General features: G+C 40.3%; 2 protein-coding genes across 2 annotated transcripts; one reads left to right on the forward strand and one right to left on the reverse strand.

Annotated features, from left to right (window-relative positions):
• Window positions 1-291: 291 nt before the first annotated feature.
• LOC139442417 (F-box only protein 6-like) lies at window positions 292-15694 on the reverse strand. The gene is made up of 6 exons (XM_071223229.1): window positions 15632-15694; window positions 11163-11469; window positions 9086-9190; window positions 6150-6288; window positions 3779-3911; window positions 292-2628 (listed from the first exon to the last, which is right to left on the reverse strand). Exons 2-6 carry the CDS (start codon window positions 11455-11457, stop codon window positions 2476-2478), a joined length of 825 nt encoding a protein of 274 aa, XP_071079330.1. The 5' UTR covers window positions 11458-11469; window positions 15632-15694; the 3' UTR covers window positions 292-2475.
• A 1823-nt stretch (window positions 15695-17517) lies between these two features.
• Window positions 17518-19081, forward strand: LOC139443660 (glutamine-rich protein 2-like). Its single transcript, XM_071224604.1, has 2 exons — window positions 17518-17719; window positions 18321-19081. Exons 1-2 carry the CDS (start codon window positions 17518-17520, stop codon window positions 19079-19081), a joined length of 963 nt encoding a protein of 320 aa, XP_071080705.1.
• Window position 19082: the final 1 nt, after the last annotated feature.

Here is a 19082-nt window from a genome sequence, read left to right on the forward strand (position 1 = left end):
TAGCCATGCTATTCTCATTCAGTTACATCATATTGGGTATTAACGGTCTGATCTTTCAGGAGGTAGTCCACCAGTAGGACACCTTTGGAATCCAAGAAAACAAACGCTATCACCTGATGGAACTGACTTTGCCTTCGTTCGAGGAGACGTTATATGCTCTCCAAAAAAACAAGCAGATATTAAAAATAACAGAAATGCAAAGAGAGATGGTAATGGATGATGAATGAATTGAGCTATTCATGTCAGACAAAAAATAAGAAGATATAAATTGTCTTATCGATTTTACTTACTAGTATACACATGTAATAGCAAATGAATTACAAGGAAACAAAAACAGTTGGATTTGCAGTGTAAAGTTAAAAAGTGGTAAAGGGCAAGTAAAGTGAAAAACAATTATTGCGACTTTGTTTCGAATATCAATTCACCTGGACAGTCAACGTCTGAGCGAAAACTAAACACATTCCCAGAACGTATTTAAATGTCAAAGTGAAAGTGTTGAAAATACAAGCTCTGTAATTGGCTTCCAAAACAAAACTATTTGGGGGCGAGGCCTAGAGCTACCAGTGCTAAACATTGGCTGGTAGGTAAACTTGGTTGCAGAGTCTATCTACCATATCATCTCTCTTGGGATGCTCAGCAGCTATACGGATAGGTCGGGAAACAGTCAGCCGCAATGCAAACGGCAATAACGAGCAAATCTAGAGATACGGCTATGTCTGTTAATCCTACAAAAATAACATTGCATACATTGCTGAATGTGTGATAAACCACCTGCTGTCCTCGGCCCTATTCCTTACAACGAGACTGCCTGCGTGGTATAGAGGTAGACGTCCGCCTGGAGAGCGGAAGGTCCGGCATTAAGGGGCTAAAACAATGACTGGTCGGCTCGGAGTCAGTATACTTTGTCTGAGTGGGGTATTCATGTTAAACTGCGGCATGGTATCTCAGTGAGCTAGCACTATAAATCAGCATCAGTCTCTCGGCATCAGCTCCGACGTTCATACAGTTTGGCCCTCACTCTATGAAGGTTCATACTCCAATGAACTCACACAAAGTGGAGGTCAATTCTTTAAAAACATCAGAGGGAAAAGCAAAGTATTAAAATGTACAAAGATGCCAGGCTCAGTTTACTTGCCCTTTAGGACCAGCATCATCACAGGCTTTTCTCCCACATTACTGGGACACACCTCAACATGATTGACATCATGGTCACAGGGGCACATTACACAACTCACTACACCATTATTGATAATAACTAGCAAGGAACAACAACATAAACACACAATGAATACTCAAAATATTACATTAATATCAAGATATAAAAGACAATAGACAGATCCTTGTTTGACAATGCACCTTGTGTCATGAAAGACATGGTTATATTCCCCAGCAGACCTTATGTCCCTGTACCAACCCTTAATGTTTGTTTGTTTGATGTTTAACACTGCACTCAGCAATATTCCAGCTATATGCTGGCGGTCGGTAAATAAGGGAGTCTGGACCAGACAATCCAGTGATTGATATCATGTGCATCGATCCAGGCAATTGAGATACGATGCCATGCATGATATAAGGGGAATATACATTAAATCAAAGCCTAATGAAATACTAACATAACAGAAGGAAGAGAATATATGGATGTCAACGTCTTTATTATGAGGAACACAACGTTTCGGTGAATATGCTTACCCCTTCATCTTTTCCTTATGTGTATCACTTCTAAATATGCCTTTCAAAGACCTCAAACATAACAGAGATTATCACAAGAGGGTTTTTGACACCAATTCTACAAAACTAAACTTAACAAGCATGAAATACTCATATCCCCTGCCAATACCAACAAGAATGGAAATGTATTCAATACTGGTAGATGACATTATGTGCCAAGTTTGGTGAAGAAATATGGTATGGTTTTCAAGATCTGCTCCGGAAACGAGGACTACCGCTATTTTCAGTCTAAATCAAAGTCGTTGCCATGGAAACTCGAAAATAATTTCCTTAAAAATCCCAAACTATCAAAAGGCACCAGCTCACCACTAGATCTATCTATGTGACACGTTTGGTGAAGAAATATGGTATGGTTTTCAAGATCTCCGGAAACAAAATGTGACGGAAGAGCGGACGGACGTAACCCATTCCGATATCCCCCTTCCACTTCATGGGGGGGGGGGGGGGGGGATAAAAAATACTGGCAGTAACACATCAAAATGATTCCACTTTCACAGCATGTAAAATTTCTTTAACCACACATAACAGGCAATCTTCCATAAAACAAAATCCCATCCTTAAATCTCATTCATTCATAGATATTTTGCTAATACGCCTGGTACAATATTTAGAGATATATGTTACATATTCTACTCCAGCACAAAATATCACATGCTTGCTGTTACCATGGTAACTAAAAATCTACCCATCGACTTGGCTCTCTCTGGTGAAGTCACTGGAACAGTCTGAACATTACAGAGTCTGACACTAACTACCGGTATTGGCTTCAAATGTAAATTTCACAGTTGAGAGAGTAAACTTTGGTCCATAATGTCCAGCCCAAAACTGCTTGTCAACACCAAGATGGCGGAATTCAATAAACCTAACGCCAGCCTTATAGTCTGGAAAGACATGCTCCACCTGAAACACAAAACAGAGATCACCGATTTAAACATTTATTATTTCCACCACCATTTCATTTTTCAAAATTGTTATTTTAACAAAATTAACCTGAACAGGATGGTTTGAAATTTATAATTGTTTGAAGGGTTTAAATATAAACTTGAATACACGGAACATTATTTGTTACAAAATAACTGGCCTACTTTGCTGAGGATTTGTTGACATCAACAATGTTCCATGCTGAGAAGAATGTTTATGCTTTGGGAAAAAACTTCAAACCTTATTTTCTGTGTGTATAATGTGCGATCCCATTTAGAGAGCAGTACATTTGGGGGAAAATGTGTGCATTATACTTAAGAAATTACTATAGATTTGGCTAATGGAATTGGATTTAAATGTTTTCCTTATTTCTCCTATGGAGAGCATGGCTCTGTGGACAAGGCACTGAAACATGCAGTGCTGACCCCCCAGCTCTGACTGCACTGAATGTGAAGTCAAATCCAAGATCATCTGGAATGTGCTCCTTTGTCTGTCATAATACAGGCCTCGATTCAAGGAACTTCTTTTAACTTGCACCAGGAACATGTTGACATGAAAAGCTAGTTGCACCAGACCAAACCAGGTAGCACCCTGGTCCCATAAGTTTATCAAAGATGAAACATAGATGCATAAACTACTCCAAATAAGTACAATCTCAGATCTTGGATGATTACACACAACTCAGCAGTTAGTGATGTAGATCACTGTTGTGTGGACAAGGAAGGGTTAGTCACACACAAACTTGATGGTTTTTTTACGCACAAAGTGCATGTAGACATAAATATTAGGTTGCAATTTTCAGTATATGTTGCTATGGTGAATGTTTTACACTGATAAATCGAACCCTGTAACGTCTGTGCTAATGAGTTTCACCAAAGTGAGAAACGTCCACACTCTGAACAGATCTATTTTAACAGTGTTTCAGTTACACATCATGAAAGCATCACCTGGGAGTCAATTCCAAATGTGTCCTGTTCTTAGACATGTCTCACTTTGATGAAACCAACATGCACAGATTGGTGGTGACAAACCAAGAACCTGTTGAAATTGATATTTGAACCCCAAAACATAGAATCCTGGCGTGCCCAAGGGAGGCAACTCTGCAGAGCTATGTTGCCATGTGAACTACCTTTGTCCACTCTCCTGCAGTCCACTGTGGGATATCATCCTCAAAGGTAAAACTGTCCAGCTGTTTCCTATCACCAGACAACAGATTCACCTCCAGCTCATAGTGGCAAGCACAGTCGGTTCGGGCAGTGTACCTTTAATAAAGAGATAGCCGAGGCATATTTCCAGTCATATTAATCAGATTAATGTTAATACTGTTATATAAACAAAACTTGGGTGTCATATACTATATATACATATATATTTTGACCAGATATTCATGCGAAAGAAAACATTGTAAATTATAGGTTTTTAGTCACTGACCAAGAGATAAGTTTGACCAACAAACACTGCTTGCCTATAGTTACAAAGCAGCAAACAGTTCAATATTTTGTCAGACCACCTCTTTTCCTAATACATGCCTGAATGCAGCGATGCATTCTGCCTATCAGGAGCCCAGTGAAGATTCCGGGGTAGAATAGATCTTCAGTAACCCATGCTTGCCATAAAAGGCGACTATGCTTGTCGTAAAAGGCGACTAACAGGATTGGGTGGTCAGGCTCGCTGACTTGGTTGATGCATGTCATTGATCTCAATTGCGTGGATCGATGCTCATGATATCAATCACTGGATTGTCTGGTCCAGACTCGATTATTTACAGACCGCCGTCATACAGCTGGAATATTGCTGAGTGCGGTGTTAAACAACAAACCAACCAACCAACCTATCAGGAAGCTAGAAAATCATGAGTCATGCTGTCCCAATATCTCATCACCTCTGCTTTCATGTCACATATATTTTTGTGATTTGTTTGACTGATATTGTGCTTAGTGATTTCCAATCCTGAGAATGCTTAGGGAGGAGATGTCCCTGTAGAATATCAGTTTACACTGCCCAAGTTATGTTACCTACAAATACACATTATGGTGTGGCACACAACAGACACTCCAAATTGTTTTTTCTGTACCTTTGGTCCACATTTTCATGCAGTTTAGATACAGCCACACTGAACTTCTATCTGATAACATAACATTGTCCCAATTGAAATCCCTATGCTCCAAACATCAGGTCGAACGTCGTTCTTGCTATCCAGGTTTTAGGCGTGGTGATCCAATTCCTTGTTATTTCTGCCAATCATTTCCATGCAAATGCATTCTTACTGTCTTTTTAAATTTCCTCTATTAATCATTCATGCCTAATATTTTCTATGCTCATGTATCTGTTTTTAGACATCAATATACCAAGTCGCCTTATGTCACCAACAGTCAATATCTTTGGCCGGCCTGCTCCCTTTTTGTGCTCAATTCAATCTCCACTCTCAATATTTTTCAAAACACGGTACACAGTTGATAGTGGAAAGTCTGTCCTCTCTGTATTGACCTGTGATTATCGGATTCAATGATTGTATACTTCAGAAATAATCTTTCTTTTTTCAAAAGCTGTCATTTCCACACTGGTCTTGTTTGTCGTCTGCCAGCTTGTCTACCAAGGGAGACAACTCTGGACAATACTTTACAACTTTCTATTGTATCTGACCAAGCAATTGCTCAGTCAGATACCATAGAAAGTCCACTCGTTTCGTAAAAATGATATCTAACGAGAATGTGTCATGTGAATATTTTGTGAATTTCTTAATGTGCCACTGTACATATATACATATATACACTCACACACACACGTTACAATGATGCACTCAGTAATTTTCCAATTTGATGGCAGTCTGTCAGTAATTGAGTTTAGACCAGACAATCCAGTGATTGATATCATGAGGATCGATCCAAGCAATTGGGATATAGGAGCATGCATCAACCAAGTCAGAGAGCCTAACCACCCGATCCTACCTCTTACGACCAGCATGGGTTGCTGAGGACCTACATTCTATCCTGGAATCCACATAGGTAGGATGCTATGCATTGTGAAACCAAGGCTGTAAATTGGCTTTGTAATGTGGTTTGTCTGGTGTGAAGGTCAGTAAGATATCACTTTAATCATGGTAAGGCCATCCATATTTTTGTTTTGTTTTTCATCTCCAACCTCAAACAGCAAGAGAGCAAGCAGACAAAATATTATTAAAAAATTAAATTAAATTTTTGTTTTTTTAAATTGTGTATCTTATTTTGACAGTGTAAAGTTTAGAACACTGTAAAGTGAAATATAATCAAGGCTACAAATATTAATGTCAAGTAGATGAAATTCAGTTGTACGAAAACTCTGATCACCTTCATAAAAATACTTCCATGTTTTATGTAACTTTAATACTGGATACTGGGTACAAAAAAGGTCCTGCGGACAATTTTTTTATATTGTACTTATTGATTGCATGTGTTTTGGGCTCTGGTCTGTTAATCCATAAACAAAACATAACAAAACATTTTCCTTTACTCTCAACCTACCACTCAGAGATGTAGATAGGTGGTTTGATCTGGTCCAACACTTCAGCAACCACACCCTCGTCCCAGAGATCAATTGTCTGCACCTTCTCACAAGCCCCGTACGACGTGGCCCACTTCTTTATAATCGGGCCTGACCACTCTGTAATATTTAGTGAAAAAATAGAACAGATATACTAAATGTACACTTTACCTTAAACATGAATTTGACTTTGTTATCATCAAAAGTGATATCCACAACGCATATCCATATGTCGATAGCATCCTTTCAACTGATGACTGCTGGACAATCAGTGATGGGTATCCCTCTGTAGCCACCTTTCGGTTATGTTTGTCCTTAAATAAATCAACCCCCCTCCCCCCTAAAAAACCTGGATAGAACCAGTATTCACCAAACAATGCTTGTCATAATAGGCAACTAACGGCATCAGGTGGTCGGACTCGCTGACTTGGTTGATGGTCATTATACCACAATTGCATGGGCAGATTGACTGGTCAAAGCTTGATAAGTGACCTCCACCATACAGCTGAAATATTGTTGAGAGTTGAACAATAATCACTATAAACCTACTGCCACTTTTGCCAATTGTAGTGTATGTATATCTTAAATCTCATAGTAACCTTGTGAGAGCTACCTCTTTCAAGTAAGGTTTATCAATTTAATCATAAAACTAAATTTGATTTTTGACTGGTTAAAAGTTAAAAAATATTTCACATGGAAATTCCATGATATGAATTGAACTTGCAGCCTCAAATATATAGTGTTAAGTTTTGTAACCCACTGTTTTCCCATTCCCATTTCCCACCAGAACAGATGAGAAAAGAGTGTTCAATCTTATATGTCATAACTTCAGTTGTGTGCATCCTGCCTCTTGGTTGAAAGAGACCATTTCTATAGCCTGCCTAGTGGCCCCAGATTCCCCTCTGCACATTAGATTTGGGCAAATGGGTCTGAAGAATATCTTAAAGTATACCCCCTTAAAACACAATGGTGTATGCCCTTCCTGTCCGCCTTGATCATGTGCGGGTAGTTGGATAGGTGAAACAATAATGACAACTCCACCTAGCGGAGGGGGGGTTATTCTATGTGGTCTCCAAGATAAGACAAATAACATACAGAGGAGGATTGAAAGACTTTATTACAGGAGCATATGGATATGCACTTGTGTATAGCACTTTGATGATAACAAAATGCAAAGATGTGTTAAAGCAGGTATGAAATGAATTATTAAAATTCACTAAATAAAGCACCCCTGATCTAGAGCAGTCCGTTTGACTCCAAATGAGAACGATGAATTGCAAAATAACTCGAAATCCAGAAAAATGTATGAAACATCAATACGGTACTTGACCATGAATACCCTGTACCCAACAAAATGAGAATTTTGTTTATTTTAAGACCCATGACGAGGTCACAGTCTGGGAGAAAACCCTGACTAGCAGAACCAGCATGGAGAACTATGAGTCTTTCACCCTTTCCCATTGGTAACTTTCTACCAGACTCCTTACAGTCACCACTGGGTACCCACTGACTGCTGGCTGTGTGTGACGCATTTACCCATGTCTCATCTAAGAAGACAGGCTCATATCCTAATGATTTCGGAGACGAACAATGTCAGACCGTTCACACAACACAGCTCTATTTTCTCCAGTTATCTTTTTGTATTTGTAACCAAATGTATGCAACAGCTGCCATAGTTTGTACTTTGTAACACGTAAATCATGGTCAGTTTCAAGGTGTTTCTTCAAAATTCTTAGGGACAGGTACTTATTTTCTGAGTGCAGTTTAACAATTGCACGTCTGACTTGATCCTTCTGAAAACTGTCTAATTTATCAACCTTGCGTGGTTTTGACATGTTCCCTACCTCCTTGGCCTGACTATGTGTAGCTCGTCGATTTACTACATTTTAAAGTTTCTTAGGGGACATACCAAGAGCTTTTGATGCTCGTTTCAAGAATTTATTAATTGCATAAAAAGGCTTTGCTCTTTCTGCTTCACTTCTAAAGAAATCATACACATTCAACATCAACTGTTTAACATCTGCTAAGTAGCGCATCTTGTCATTGAATGAACACGGTCACTGTGTAGCACGTGCAGACCGTGCTTGTGCTGTTCCTTCCACGGTTTGTCCCCCTACGTGTCATGTACACATTTCTATACAAAATTACATGATAGTTTCTTAAAGAACTTCATCCGTCATGGGTCTTAAATTAAACAAAATTCAGATTTTGTTGGGTACAGGGTATTCATGGTCAAGTACCGTATTGATGTTTCATACACTTTTCTGGATTTCGAGTTATTTTGCAATTCATCGTTCTCATTTGGAGTCAAACGGACTGTAAGTAATATATACCGAAACATATACAAAGAACACTTTTTATAGCCAGACAGTGTAATTACATGATTATTTTGCGTACTTCAGTATGGATTTGTTGACATGGTATTTCCGGTGTTACGTGCTCACGGTAATGTCTTTCCATGGGGTTGAAAAACATCCAAACTCAAAATTTGTGTATAATGCGCACCCCCTTCCACACAGCTGTGTTTTTTTGGAAAAAAGTGCGCACTATACTCAAGAAAATACGGTATATATATGCAATGTACAAAGCAAGACAATTTATACAAAACCTTATTTTGTCGCATTTGTTGCAGATATTTTTACAGAGAAAACAGCAGTGTAGAAAGGGAAAATAATTGCCAAGTAACAAATATCGAAGAAGTTTTAGCTTAATTACCGTTTGAACAAAGTTTGTTCCCACAGCTTGATCTCTGAATTTAACTTATGTGTGGTTATAAGGGCCCATCTTTGAAATTTCTTTCACTGAAATATTCCAACACCACTTTCATTCCACGTCCTGTCGATAAAACTGTGACATCACTGACATACAGTTTAAAGCCGAATACAGTCAAATCACTCACTCATTGAAGAGAGTTTACCTTGATTCATATCTGTAAGAGCTACATCTTGAGATCCATGACTCTCTGTCTGCACTTTGAATCTGCTGCCTCCATTTTGTATGACTTTCCAGTGCTGTAATCCCGCTATTGTAAAAGAAAATGAATAAATATCTTGTAACATGTTTAAATTTGAAATTACAAAACAGTAAAAACAATCAAAACAATAAAAACAAAAAAACACACTTGACAGACAGTAGGTGGAGTGAGTAAGTGAATGTGATGCAATATTCCAGCCATATTACAGGACCTTGTTTGTTTGTTTGTTTGTTTGTTTGTTGTTTAATGCCACACTCAGTAATATTTCAGCTGTATAACTACCGTATTTTCTTGAGTATAGTGCGCACTTTCTTTCGGAAAAACACAGCTGTGTAGAAGGGGGTGCGCATTATACACGAATTATGAGTTTGGATGTTTTTTCCTCCCATGGAAAGACATTACCGTGAGCACGAAACACCGGAAATACCATGTCAACAAATCCAAATGGGCGGCCATTCCGTCAAAAAATACAAAGTTGAAAAAAAGGACAAAAGTACGCAATTAAGGTCAAATATTACGAATAAAGAACTAAATGTTACTACTAAAGGTCAAAATACAAAACAGACGAGGGTTAAACATACAAAGTTGAAATAAATGTCAAAAGTATGCAATATTAATAGTCAAATGTTACGAAAAGACGTCATAAGAAAAGACAGAACAATGTGTACGAAAAAACGTCAGTGAGCACAAAATGACGTTGACAATTATTTTGACCTTTAATAGTATCATTTAGTTCTTTATTCGTAATATTTGACCTTAATTGCTTACTTTTTTCAACTTTGTATTTTTTTACCAAATGGCCGCCCATAAATGACGGGGGTCTGTAAATAATTGAGTCTGGACCTAACAATTCAGTGATTGACATCATGAGCATCGATCCTTGCAATAAAATGACATGCATCAACCAAGTGCATGACCACCCAATGCCATCTGTGGCCTCTTACAACAAGTACAGTCGCCTTTTATAGCAAGAATAGTTTGCTGAAGACCTATTCTACAGGACCTTGTAAATAGTCATGTCTGGATGAGACAAACCAGTGGTTGATATTATGACCAACAATCTACACTGCTTCCATTTTCTAACCATGAAATCTTCACGAGTGTTAGCTCCTACATGCAGCATGGGGTGATTCAGACATATCTCCTCTGTGGAATCCAAGCAGGGTCATGACGTCTGCTGCAGCCCATATCAGTGAAACATTTGGATACAACAAACCACCAAGACATGTTCATAATTCATCAGTCAGAATCACTCAAGATACTTGAATGAAAATCACAGAAAATATGTGAAAATCAAGTAATCTAATACCTCTGCCTCAGCCCGTCCACCACCTAGTCCTGTCCTGATGACAGCAGTGCCCGCCATTGTCCATCACATAACGATCTTAGACCTATAATGATCATTACTCCCATACTTTTACATAGGCTTACGATAGTTGATGCGCTGAGATCGCTTTATGCTTGTGGGCCCTGTCAAATTTGACCAGATTGTAAATTTTTCAAGGGAATACAATGTTTGTGATTCAAACTTAGCTCCTCTAATATCCGAAGGTATCAGATTTCTTTATTTAGAGTCATATGTGTTTGCCTTGTGTCTTGTGTGAATGCTGTGACCACGCATTACCCTAAAGACTGTCATACTTTTTTGTGACCCTCCCCAGATTCCCTCTAAACTATTCCTCCTATAATTAATGGCCAGTCCTTTGCGACTCAAATTAGCCCATGTTAGTGAAACATTTTGACCCATGAAGATCGGGGTAGGGTAGGTCTTCAGCAACCCATGCTTGCCATAAAAGGCGACTATGCTTGTCGTAAGAGGCGACTAACAGGATCGGGTGGTCAGGGTTCACTGACATGGTTGATGCATGTCAGTGTGGCTCAATTATTTACAGACTGCCGTCATATAGATGGATATTTCTGAGTGTTGCATTAAACAACAAACAAACAAACCAAACAAACAAAAAGTGAAACGTTTGACATTAAATCACTAATAATTCATTGTGCATAAAAATTATCCTACCTTGTGCACATGGATTCTTTATCAAATTTCTCGTATAGGGGTTAAAGAAAAAAATCTTTTTGAAATCTTCTGGCTTCACAAAACGAGGAATATATTTCCCTCCCAGTTCACACTTCCGCTTCCACAGTGTGGGGCTGGCGATGATATCTCTCAACTGATGACACACACGCACGCAGTTCTTCACAATATCTCTGGCTGGAACTTGTAGGAGTATTTCTATAATCAGGTCATCTGGGATCTCATAAAACAAGCAACTTGTGTTTTTCCCTGTTCCAGAACTGTGCTTGGACCCCATGTTTCTCAAAACCTGGAAAAAGTGAAAAATCATGTAGTGACTTGACCAAACAGCAACATACAGATGCCATTTAGAAAGTGGTCAAATGTAACAAATGTTAAATTGCCATAAGTACTAGAATCTGTACTTTACTAAGAAAGAGTTATCCCAAATATAACATTTGTTACATTTGACCACACACAAAATGGCATTGTGAATTCATAGCTTTCGGCCATGGGAACCGTGCCAATTTACAGAGGGGTACACAAATTATGTGATCTTGACTACCAGTTGTTGGGACTTTCATTTTGTGTGTTAGATCCCTGACTTAGTGTGCTGGCACTTAGGTGCCTCGCTCTGGCAGTGTGGGCTCTAATCCAGGATTGGACTCAACCCAAAGTACTAAAATGTGTACTTTACTGAGAAAGTTAGTGTTATCCCAAATATAACATTTGTTAAACCTACAGATGAATACAAACCTTTACAGCGAGCTGAAACATTCAATTAGATTTATGTTGATTCCATATACCCTTAAAAATATTTGACAGTGTAGTAGCCATGGGATTCAAACCACAGACATTCTGATCTGATGACAGACACCTTGTCCACGTGACCAAAGAGGTAATAACCCCACAAGCAAAGCTCCACTAAGTGATCAGAGTGCTATGACAATCTTAAATCTTTGTTAAAAAATGGGAGGTAAAATCATATTAGCACCAAAATCAAACAATAGTTATTATTGTGCTTAATTCTTATAATACTACCTCTATTACATCATTTCTTATTTGATGTATTTTACTATATTTAACCTATAGTTAAAGTTATCCCAGTTCTGAGATCTCCCATGACATCACTTTCTGTACAATGACACATACTAGACTATCATGTAGATATCTTGTATATCACCTTATATCCCCTCGACCTCTGATTGGGGGCACGGGTAGCCCAGTCCTCTAAGGCGCTGCGATTCGCTGTGCAGAGTTGCATCACTTGGGCACGCCAGAAGCCTATGATTGTGGGTTCGAATCCCGGTTCGCCCCGATTATGTTTCTAGAAATGTCAGCACCATACCCGTGCTCGTGGGTTTCACCGAAGTGGTAAACGTCTGAGACCTGCATCACTTCAGGCTTTCCTCCAACATTAACCTGACACGCCGTGATATAACTGGAATACTGTTAAAAGAGGCATTAAACCCAACTCACTCACTCACTCGACCTCTGATTCCAGTGTTACTGTTAGCCAGCAATCTGCCCACTCACTGAGGCAAATTACCTTGAGATACTACTGAAACCCTTGACCCCCTGCCCCTCCCCCAAGTTCCTGAAAGAAGAGTAAGTGAGTGAGTATGGTTTTACGCCGCTTTTAGCAATATTCCAGCAATATCACGGTGGGTCCTGAAAGAAGAAGGGTGGCAGGAATACTTGGAGACTTTAACCTGTAAATAATCAAGTCTGGACCAGACAATCTGTTGATTGATGTAATGAGCATCGATCCACGCAATTCCGATATGATGACATGCATCAACCAAGTCCGCAAGCCTGACCATCTGATCCCATTAGTCGCCTCTTACGACAAGCATAGTCGCCTTTTACGGCAAGCATGGGTTGCTGAAGACCCTCTCTACCCCATATCTTCACGGATAGGTTTGAACATCAAGTAAGTAGAAGTATGAAAGCTTAGTGTGGGATTTCCATTCACAGCTCGCCACCACTTGTTCAATGAATACTGTGTTCTAAGGAAGTGGAATTGTTGCCAGAGCTCTAATTTCGTGAGCCCTGCAGTTTTTCCATGTTGGAGTGAACATTTGGACTGACAACATGTTAGCAGCTCTGGTAACTTAGCAAATTTATATATATAAATCTGAAACAATTGCAGTTTGCAACAGATGAAAGACTCCTGTAAGTGTTCAAATGGTTTAATTTGCCATACTGACTTCAGAAAATGCGTGATTTCATAAAAAACATGAACATGCCAAAATGTCAATTTACAAATCAATAGCGTGTGTGTCCAACTCTGGTTGCGATGCAAGCAACACATCTTCGTCTCATGAAATGGACCAGGCGTCGTACAAAGTCCTGTGGGATATCTGTCCATATCAGCTGGAGCATGTTTCGAAGTTCCCAGAGTGTCTGTGGAACACGTGGTTGACATCGATGGTGCCGATCCATCTCATCCCACATGTGCTCGATTGGTGTGAGATCAGGGGAGCAAGTCGGCCAGGGGATGACATTCATGTTGTTGTGTTGAAGAGAATCCTGAACAAGTCGAGCAATATGAGGCTGGGCGTTGTCATGTGGAAAGGTAATGCCTGGGCCATGACGACGCAAAAAAGGTAGAACAACAGGGCCGATGGTCTTGTCGCTGTAGCGCTGTCCATTGAGATTTCCCTCCACCACTATCAAACGGGTCCTCTGTCTTGCTGTAATCCCACCCATACCATAACGCTGCCGCCCCCAAACCAATCTTCTTCCATGACACAATGACTGACGTAACGTTCACCTCGACGTCGGTACACTAGAAACCGGAAACCGTCCATCGCTGTGGCTGAGGTGAAAATGAGACTCATCAGTGAATAGAACTTGTCCCCACTGCATGGCCGTCCAGCGCAGATGATGTCTGCACCACTGTAGACCTGCTTGACAGTGGTTTCCTGTCAAAATGGGACGTCTGGCGTGTCTTCTGGCAACAATCTCTGCACATCTGAGGCGACGACGTACGGTTTGTGAAGATCTTCGCCGAAGGCCAAGGATGCTTCTTGCAGTCACTGTTGCTGGCTGGAATCGATTTTGTAGGTTTGTTGTTCGAATCCAGTTGTCTTATCGATTATTGGTAACGCGTGGCCTGCCACTCCGAGGATGGTCTCTGAATACATTCGTCTGTTGCTAACGTTGCCATAAACACCAAATGGTGTTTCTGTGGACGTTAAATTGTCTTGCAAACATCCCGTTGACTCCATCCTGCTTCAAGCATACCAATGGGTCTCGCAGATGTTCATTTTCGGACAGGTGTGGCATTACGTAATGTTGAATAATTGCGTAGTTTTGTTGTTTTTCTGAGTGGTTGTTGTCAGCACAATGCTAAACAATGCATATGGAATCCCTTTAACGCACATGTTTTTATACCCATTCTTGGGTAGTGAAATGCATGGGGCTTGCATAATAGTCAACTTTTGCATGGAATGCATGCATTTCTGTAGCATTTTTTTGTGACTTGATTCCATACATGTACAACAATATAGAAAACCAAACTTTACTTGTTTTTAAAAATACACTAAAATATTGGTGTCACAGGCACTTTTGTTGTTAAGTATATATATGATCGAGTGTATTGGAGCAAAGATAAATCAAAACAATACACTCTTGAAACCAGTTCAAATTTTTTAATGTATCTCATTACACTACACTATTTTCTATTTTAACAGTTTTAGATTAAGTCCACTTTTATATGTGAACTGATATTTCTAATTAACAAAGATGTTTTAACACGTTTTTATTCTAAATTCCCGTATTGGGACGAAACATTAGCACATGACAACTATAGCACAAATAACTCAAATTCACAGTGAAATCACATATAACGTTCATCGTGCATGTGAAAATCAATATTTTGCTTAATTACTTTGTGTATGTAAGCAAGTTTATTATAGCTAATTTTAAAAAACATTTTCATGTGGATTTTACTTACTTTATGGTGTAACTAGGTATAATGTGGGTAAGACACGCTTCCTTCCACTCCCCTCCCCAATTAAATATATATAATTAAGAGGATTCAGCAGCAATGCATATATAACTTTTGGAGGCTGGATACGGATGGAAGTCTTTCCAATAGTAACGTATGTGATCATAAAAGATTTTAATATTTGTTAATAAGTTATATTTGTAATGTTTTAATTGTATGTGTAGGTATTTTGCATATTATAAGTCTGTGTATTTAATTCTACACGGCCTTCGTTCATTTCTCCAAGAGTATAAAACACATGACATCCGAACATCAACCTGCGTTTGTGTGATATCTTCTCAAAACCTCCCCGGCTACACTCCCATACTTTAACACAGGCTGACATCTGAACATCAACCTGCGTTTGTGTGATATCTTCTCAAAACCTCCCCGGTTACACTCCCATACTTTCACATAGGCTTGCGATCACAGTTGGGCTGATTGTTTTGTCAACGGTACCCGGAAGCTTATCACTCACCTCACATACGCAGTCGCTTCCTCGCTGTCAATGGAGTGCTCTTTCATGCTGCGTCAAACAACTTTCATGGGTTGAAATGAGGTAATCCCCAACTCTATTTTTAGCGATCACGTGATTTTGTGATGTATTTTCTCTTACGAGATATGATTGGTTATCGCCAAGTGCTCGCGTATTTTCCTGCTGGGATGACGTCATGGTCACGATCCGGGACTCTCCACGTGAGAGCTCAGTATTTATTGCGGGAAATTGAAAACGCACGAGTAGTACGCAAACATTAAAAAAATGTATTTCAGCTGCCATTAACATATAAATTGAAAATTCTACCGTGAATTTGGAAAATACTCGATTTTGATTGGGATCAGAGGTGATCAATTTCAGGATTGAAGTTGTATTTGTTGACGTTCATCAGCTGATGAAGTGAGTGCTTCACGTGAGCAAATTCCATGATGCGCGAATTTTAGTAAGTCGAGCATTCTCTGTTATAGCTTCGAATGGACGCTTCATTTCGGTGACCCGGCATATATACCTGATCTGTCGGGCTTCAAAGCCTGCATATCATTCATAGCCTGAATCGATGTCGCTCTCGGACAGTGGGCCGTACACCGTTTTGAACACTTTGAATATTTGGTAACATCAGTTATGAAACCTTTGAAACTACGGTAGTTTTCCCTGATGATTTAGGGCCCTACAAGCAAGGCCGTAGTTAACTTTTTTGACGTGTGGGGGTGGGGGTGGGGGGGGCAACATTTACATTTTTTATTCAAGTTAACTTTTCCTGTTAAAAGTCCACCACCCCATTTTTCGTTACTCAAACAGTGGGCCAGTGAAGTACGCTCAAAGCACGCGACGCGTTCGATACCAGCAGACGTTAGTGACAACAATTATGTTATAAAAGATCAAAATTCATTCTTTATTATGGCACTCAGTTTTCGTGAAATGTGCACAATCAAAGAAATTGTCATATGATGATACCAGTCCCTATTTGAGGTTATTTTTAGACATTAAGGAATTCCCCTAAAGTAGTTCTGCCCCCCCCCCCCCCCCCCCCCCCCCCCCACCGACACACACACACAGCAAAACACCCTGATGGAGGATACACCTTTGACCTGGCTAGAACATGCGTGTTAGCCACGGAAGGATGTCCAAAAGAGTGAGTAAAGTCAGGTATATCCCTACAACTCCGGGGTATTCTTGGAACTACTTGACTAAAAAGGAGATATCCTGAGGGTCACTGCGTTGATAACGTGGGGGATTGCAGACGATGAACTACTGGTCTGGAGGTATAAGCTTCCTCATGGCCAGGGACGAGGTACGACTGGTCTAAAGGACGAAGTATCTCTATTTTTCATCATACAAACTTCTAAACGTCACTTAAAGTTGTTTGTCGTATTCTGGCATATCCGAAAAAGTAAACGACACCATGTCTGCCACATTTTTTGGCAAGACGTGTTCTCGAATATTTCCATAAAAAATGGACTGCATAAAGACAACATTCTCGAACAGGTTCTGTATGGATTCAAATTGGGCAGTATTAAATTGATAGAGTTAGTTTTGTGATGGAGAAAATACGCTAATACTCAAAGCGGTTGAGTTACGGGGCAGGGTCTGTCATTCATGTCAGCATCAAAAGTATTTACCTGCTATGACAGTTAATGATCATATTCGGGGGAAATATGAGAGAGTTGTCTTGGGCGCCCATCAAAGCAATTGAGGATGAGATTTTTCACAGAATTAAGGCGGCTGCACTGACAGGATTTGTCATAACCCGACGCCAACTTATTTTGAGGTTGCCCGTAAAATCTTAATCACCCCTTCAAGAATCGTGTGTTGGAATTGCTGGATTTTTATAGCGCCACCCCGACATACATCTCCCTTGCCGTCAAGGCATGAATGCTCAATCTCCCGAGACAACAACATATTTTGATAAACGTGATAAACTTGTGAAGGATCCGTGTGTGGACAAGCCACATCTCATCTGGAACGACAAAACTAGTGTCTCGCTGACGAACACACCAACCAAGGTGCTGGCGGAAGCGGGTGTTAAAACGTTCCAGGGCGTGTGGGAAACATCTGTGATAATAAAACTGTGTTGGCGGGCGGGTGCTTTTACATTCAGTTAACTCACACAACCCAGTGGCTTTGTTCTTTAAGTCTTTGGTCCACTAAACAGTGTAACAGGGTATGAAGTGGGTTCATTATTCAAAATCCAGGCAACCTGGTAACTAAATGGGAATGACTCGATTTGTTCAAAGATGCCTACAGTAACCCTCAATTGTATTTGGTGGGTTTCACATTTGTCCCCAGCAAACCCTTTGATGTCAGCTTTCATTCATCCAGAAAAGGTTGGTTTGTTGGTTTGTTGTTTAACAACACACTCAGCAATATTCCAGCTATATGACGGTGGTCTGTAAATAATCGAGTATGGACCTGGACCAGACAATCCAGTGATTCATATCATGAGCATCGAACCACGCAATCGGGATCGAGGACATGCATCAACCAAGTCAGCTAATCAATTTTTTTCATAGCACTTGTTCTGGAATGAAGTGCTCTGTATTTGAGGAAATTTGAAATAGCGATTATTAGCCGAGCGTATCTCCGTATGGTAGGTATCATATGTTAGGAGCCTCCAAGGTGATCCAAGGTGCTGCACCATCAGGTGCACTGATCTAAGGTGCTACACCATCAGGTGGACTGATCCAAGGTGCTACACCATCAGGTGGACTGATCCAAGGTGCTACACCATCAGGTGGACTGATCAATGGTGCTACACCATCAGGTGGACTGATCCAAGGTGCTACACCATCAGGTGGACTGATCCAAGGTGCTACACCATCAGGTGGATTGATCCAAGGTGCTACACCATCAGGTGGACTGATCCATGGTGCTACACCATCAGGTGGACTGATCCAAGGTGCTACACCATCAGGTGGACTGATCCAAGGTGCTACACCATCAGGTGGATTGATCCAAGGTGCTACACCATCAGGTGGACTGATCCAAGGTGCTACACCATCAGGTGGACTGATCCAAGGTGCTACACCATCAGGTGGACTGATCCAAGGTGCTACACCATCAGGTGGACTGATCCAAGGTGCTACACCATCAGGTGGACTGATCCAAGGTGCTACACCATCAGGTGGACTGATCCAAGGTGCTACACCATCAGGTGGACTGATCCAAGGTGCTACACCATCAGGTGGACTGATCCAAGGTGCTACACCATCAGGTGGATTGATCCAAGGTGCTACACCATCAGGTGGATTGATCCAAGGTGCTACACCATCAGGTGGACTGATCCAAGGTGCTACACCATCAGGTGGACTGATCCAAGGTGCTACACCATCAGGTGGACTGATCCATGGTGCTACACCATCAGGTGGACTGATCCAAGGTGCTACACCATCCTACTACTTAAAGAGGACATATCCAAAATCATTGTTCTCATAAA

Source organism: Haliotis cracherodii, unplaced genomic scaffold (genome assembly GCF_022045235.1).
Source record: "Haliotis cracherodii isolate W230 unplaced genomic scaffold, xgHalCrac1.p SCAF_5, whole genome shotgun sequence".
NCBI classification, from domain to species: Eukaryota; Metazoa; Mollusca; class Gastropoda; order Lepetellida; family Haliotidae; genus Haliotis; species Haliotis cracherodii.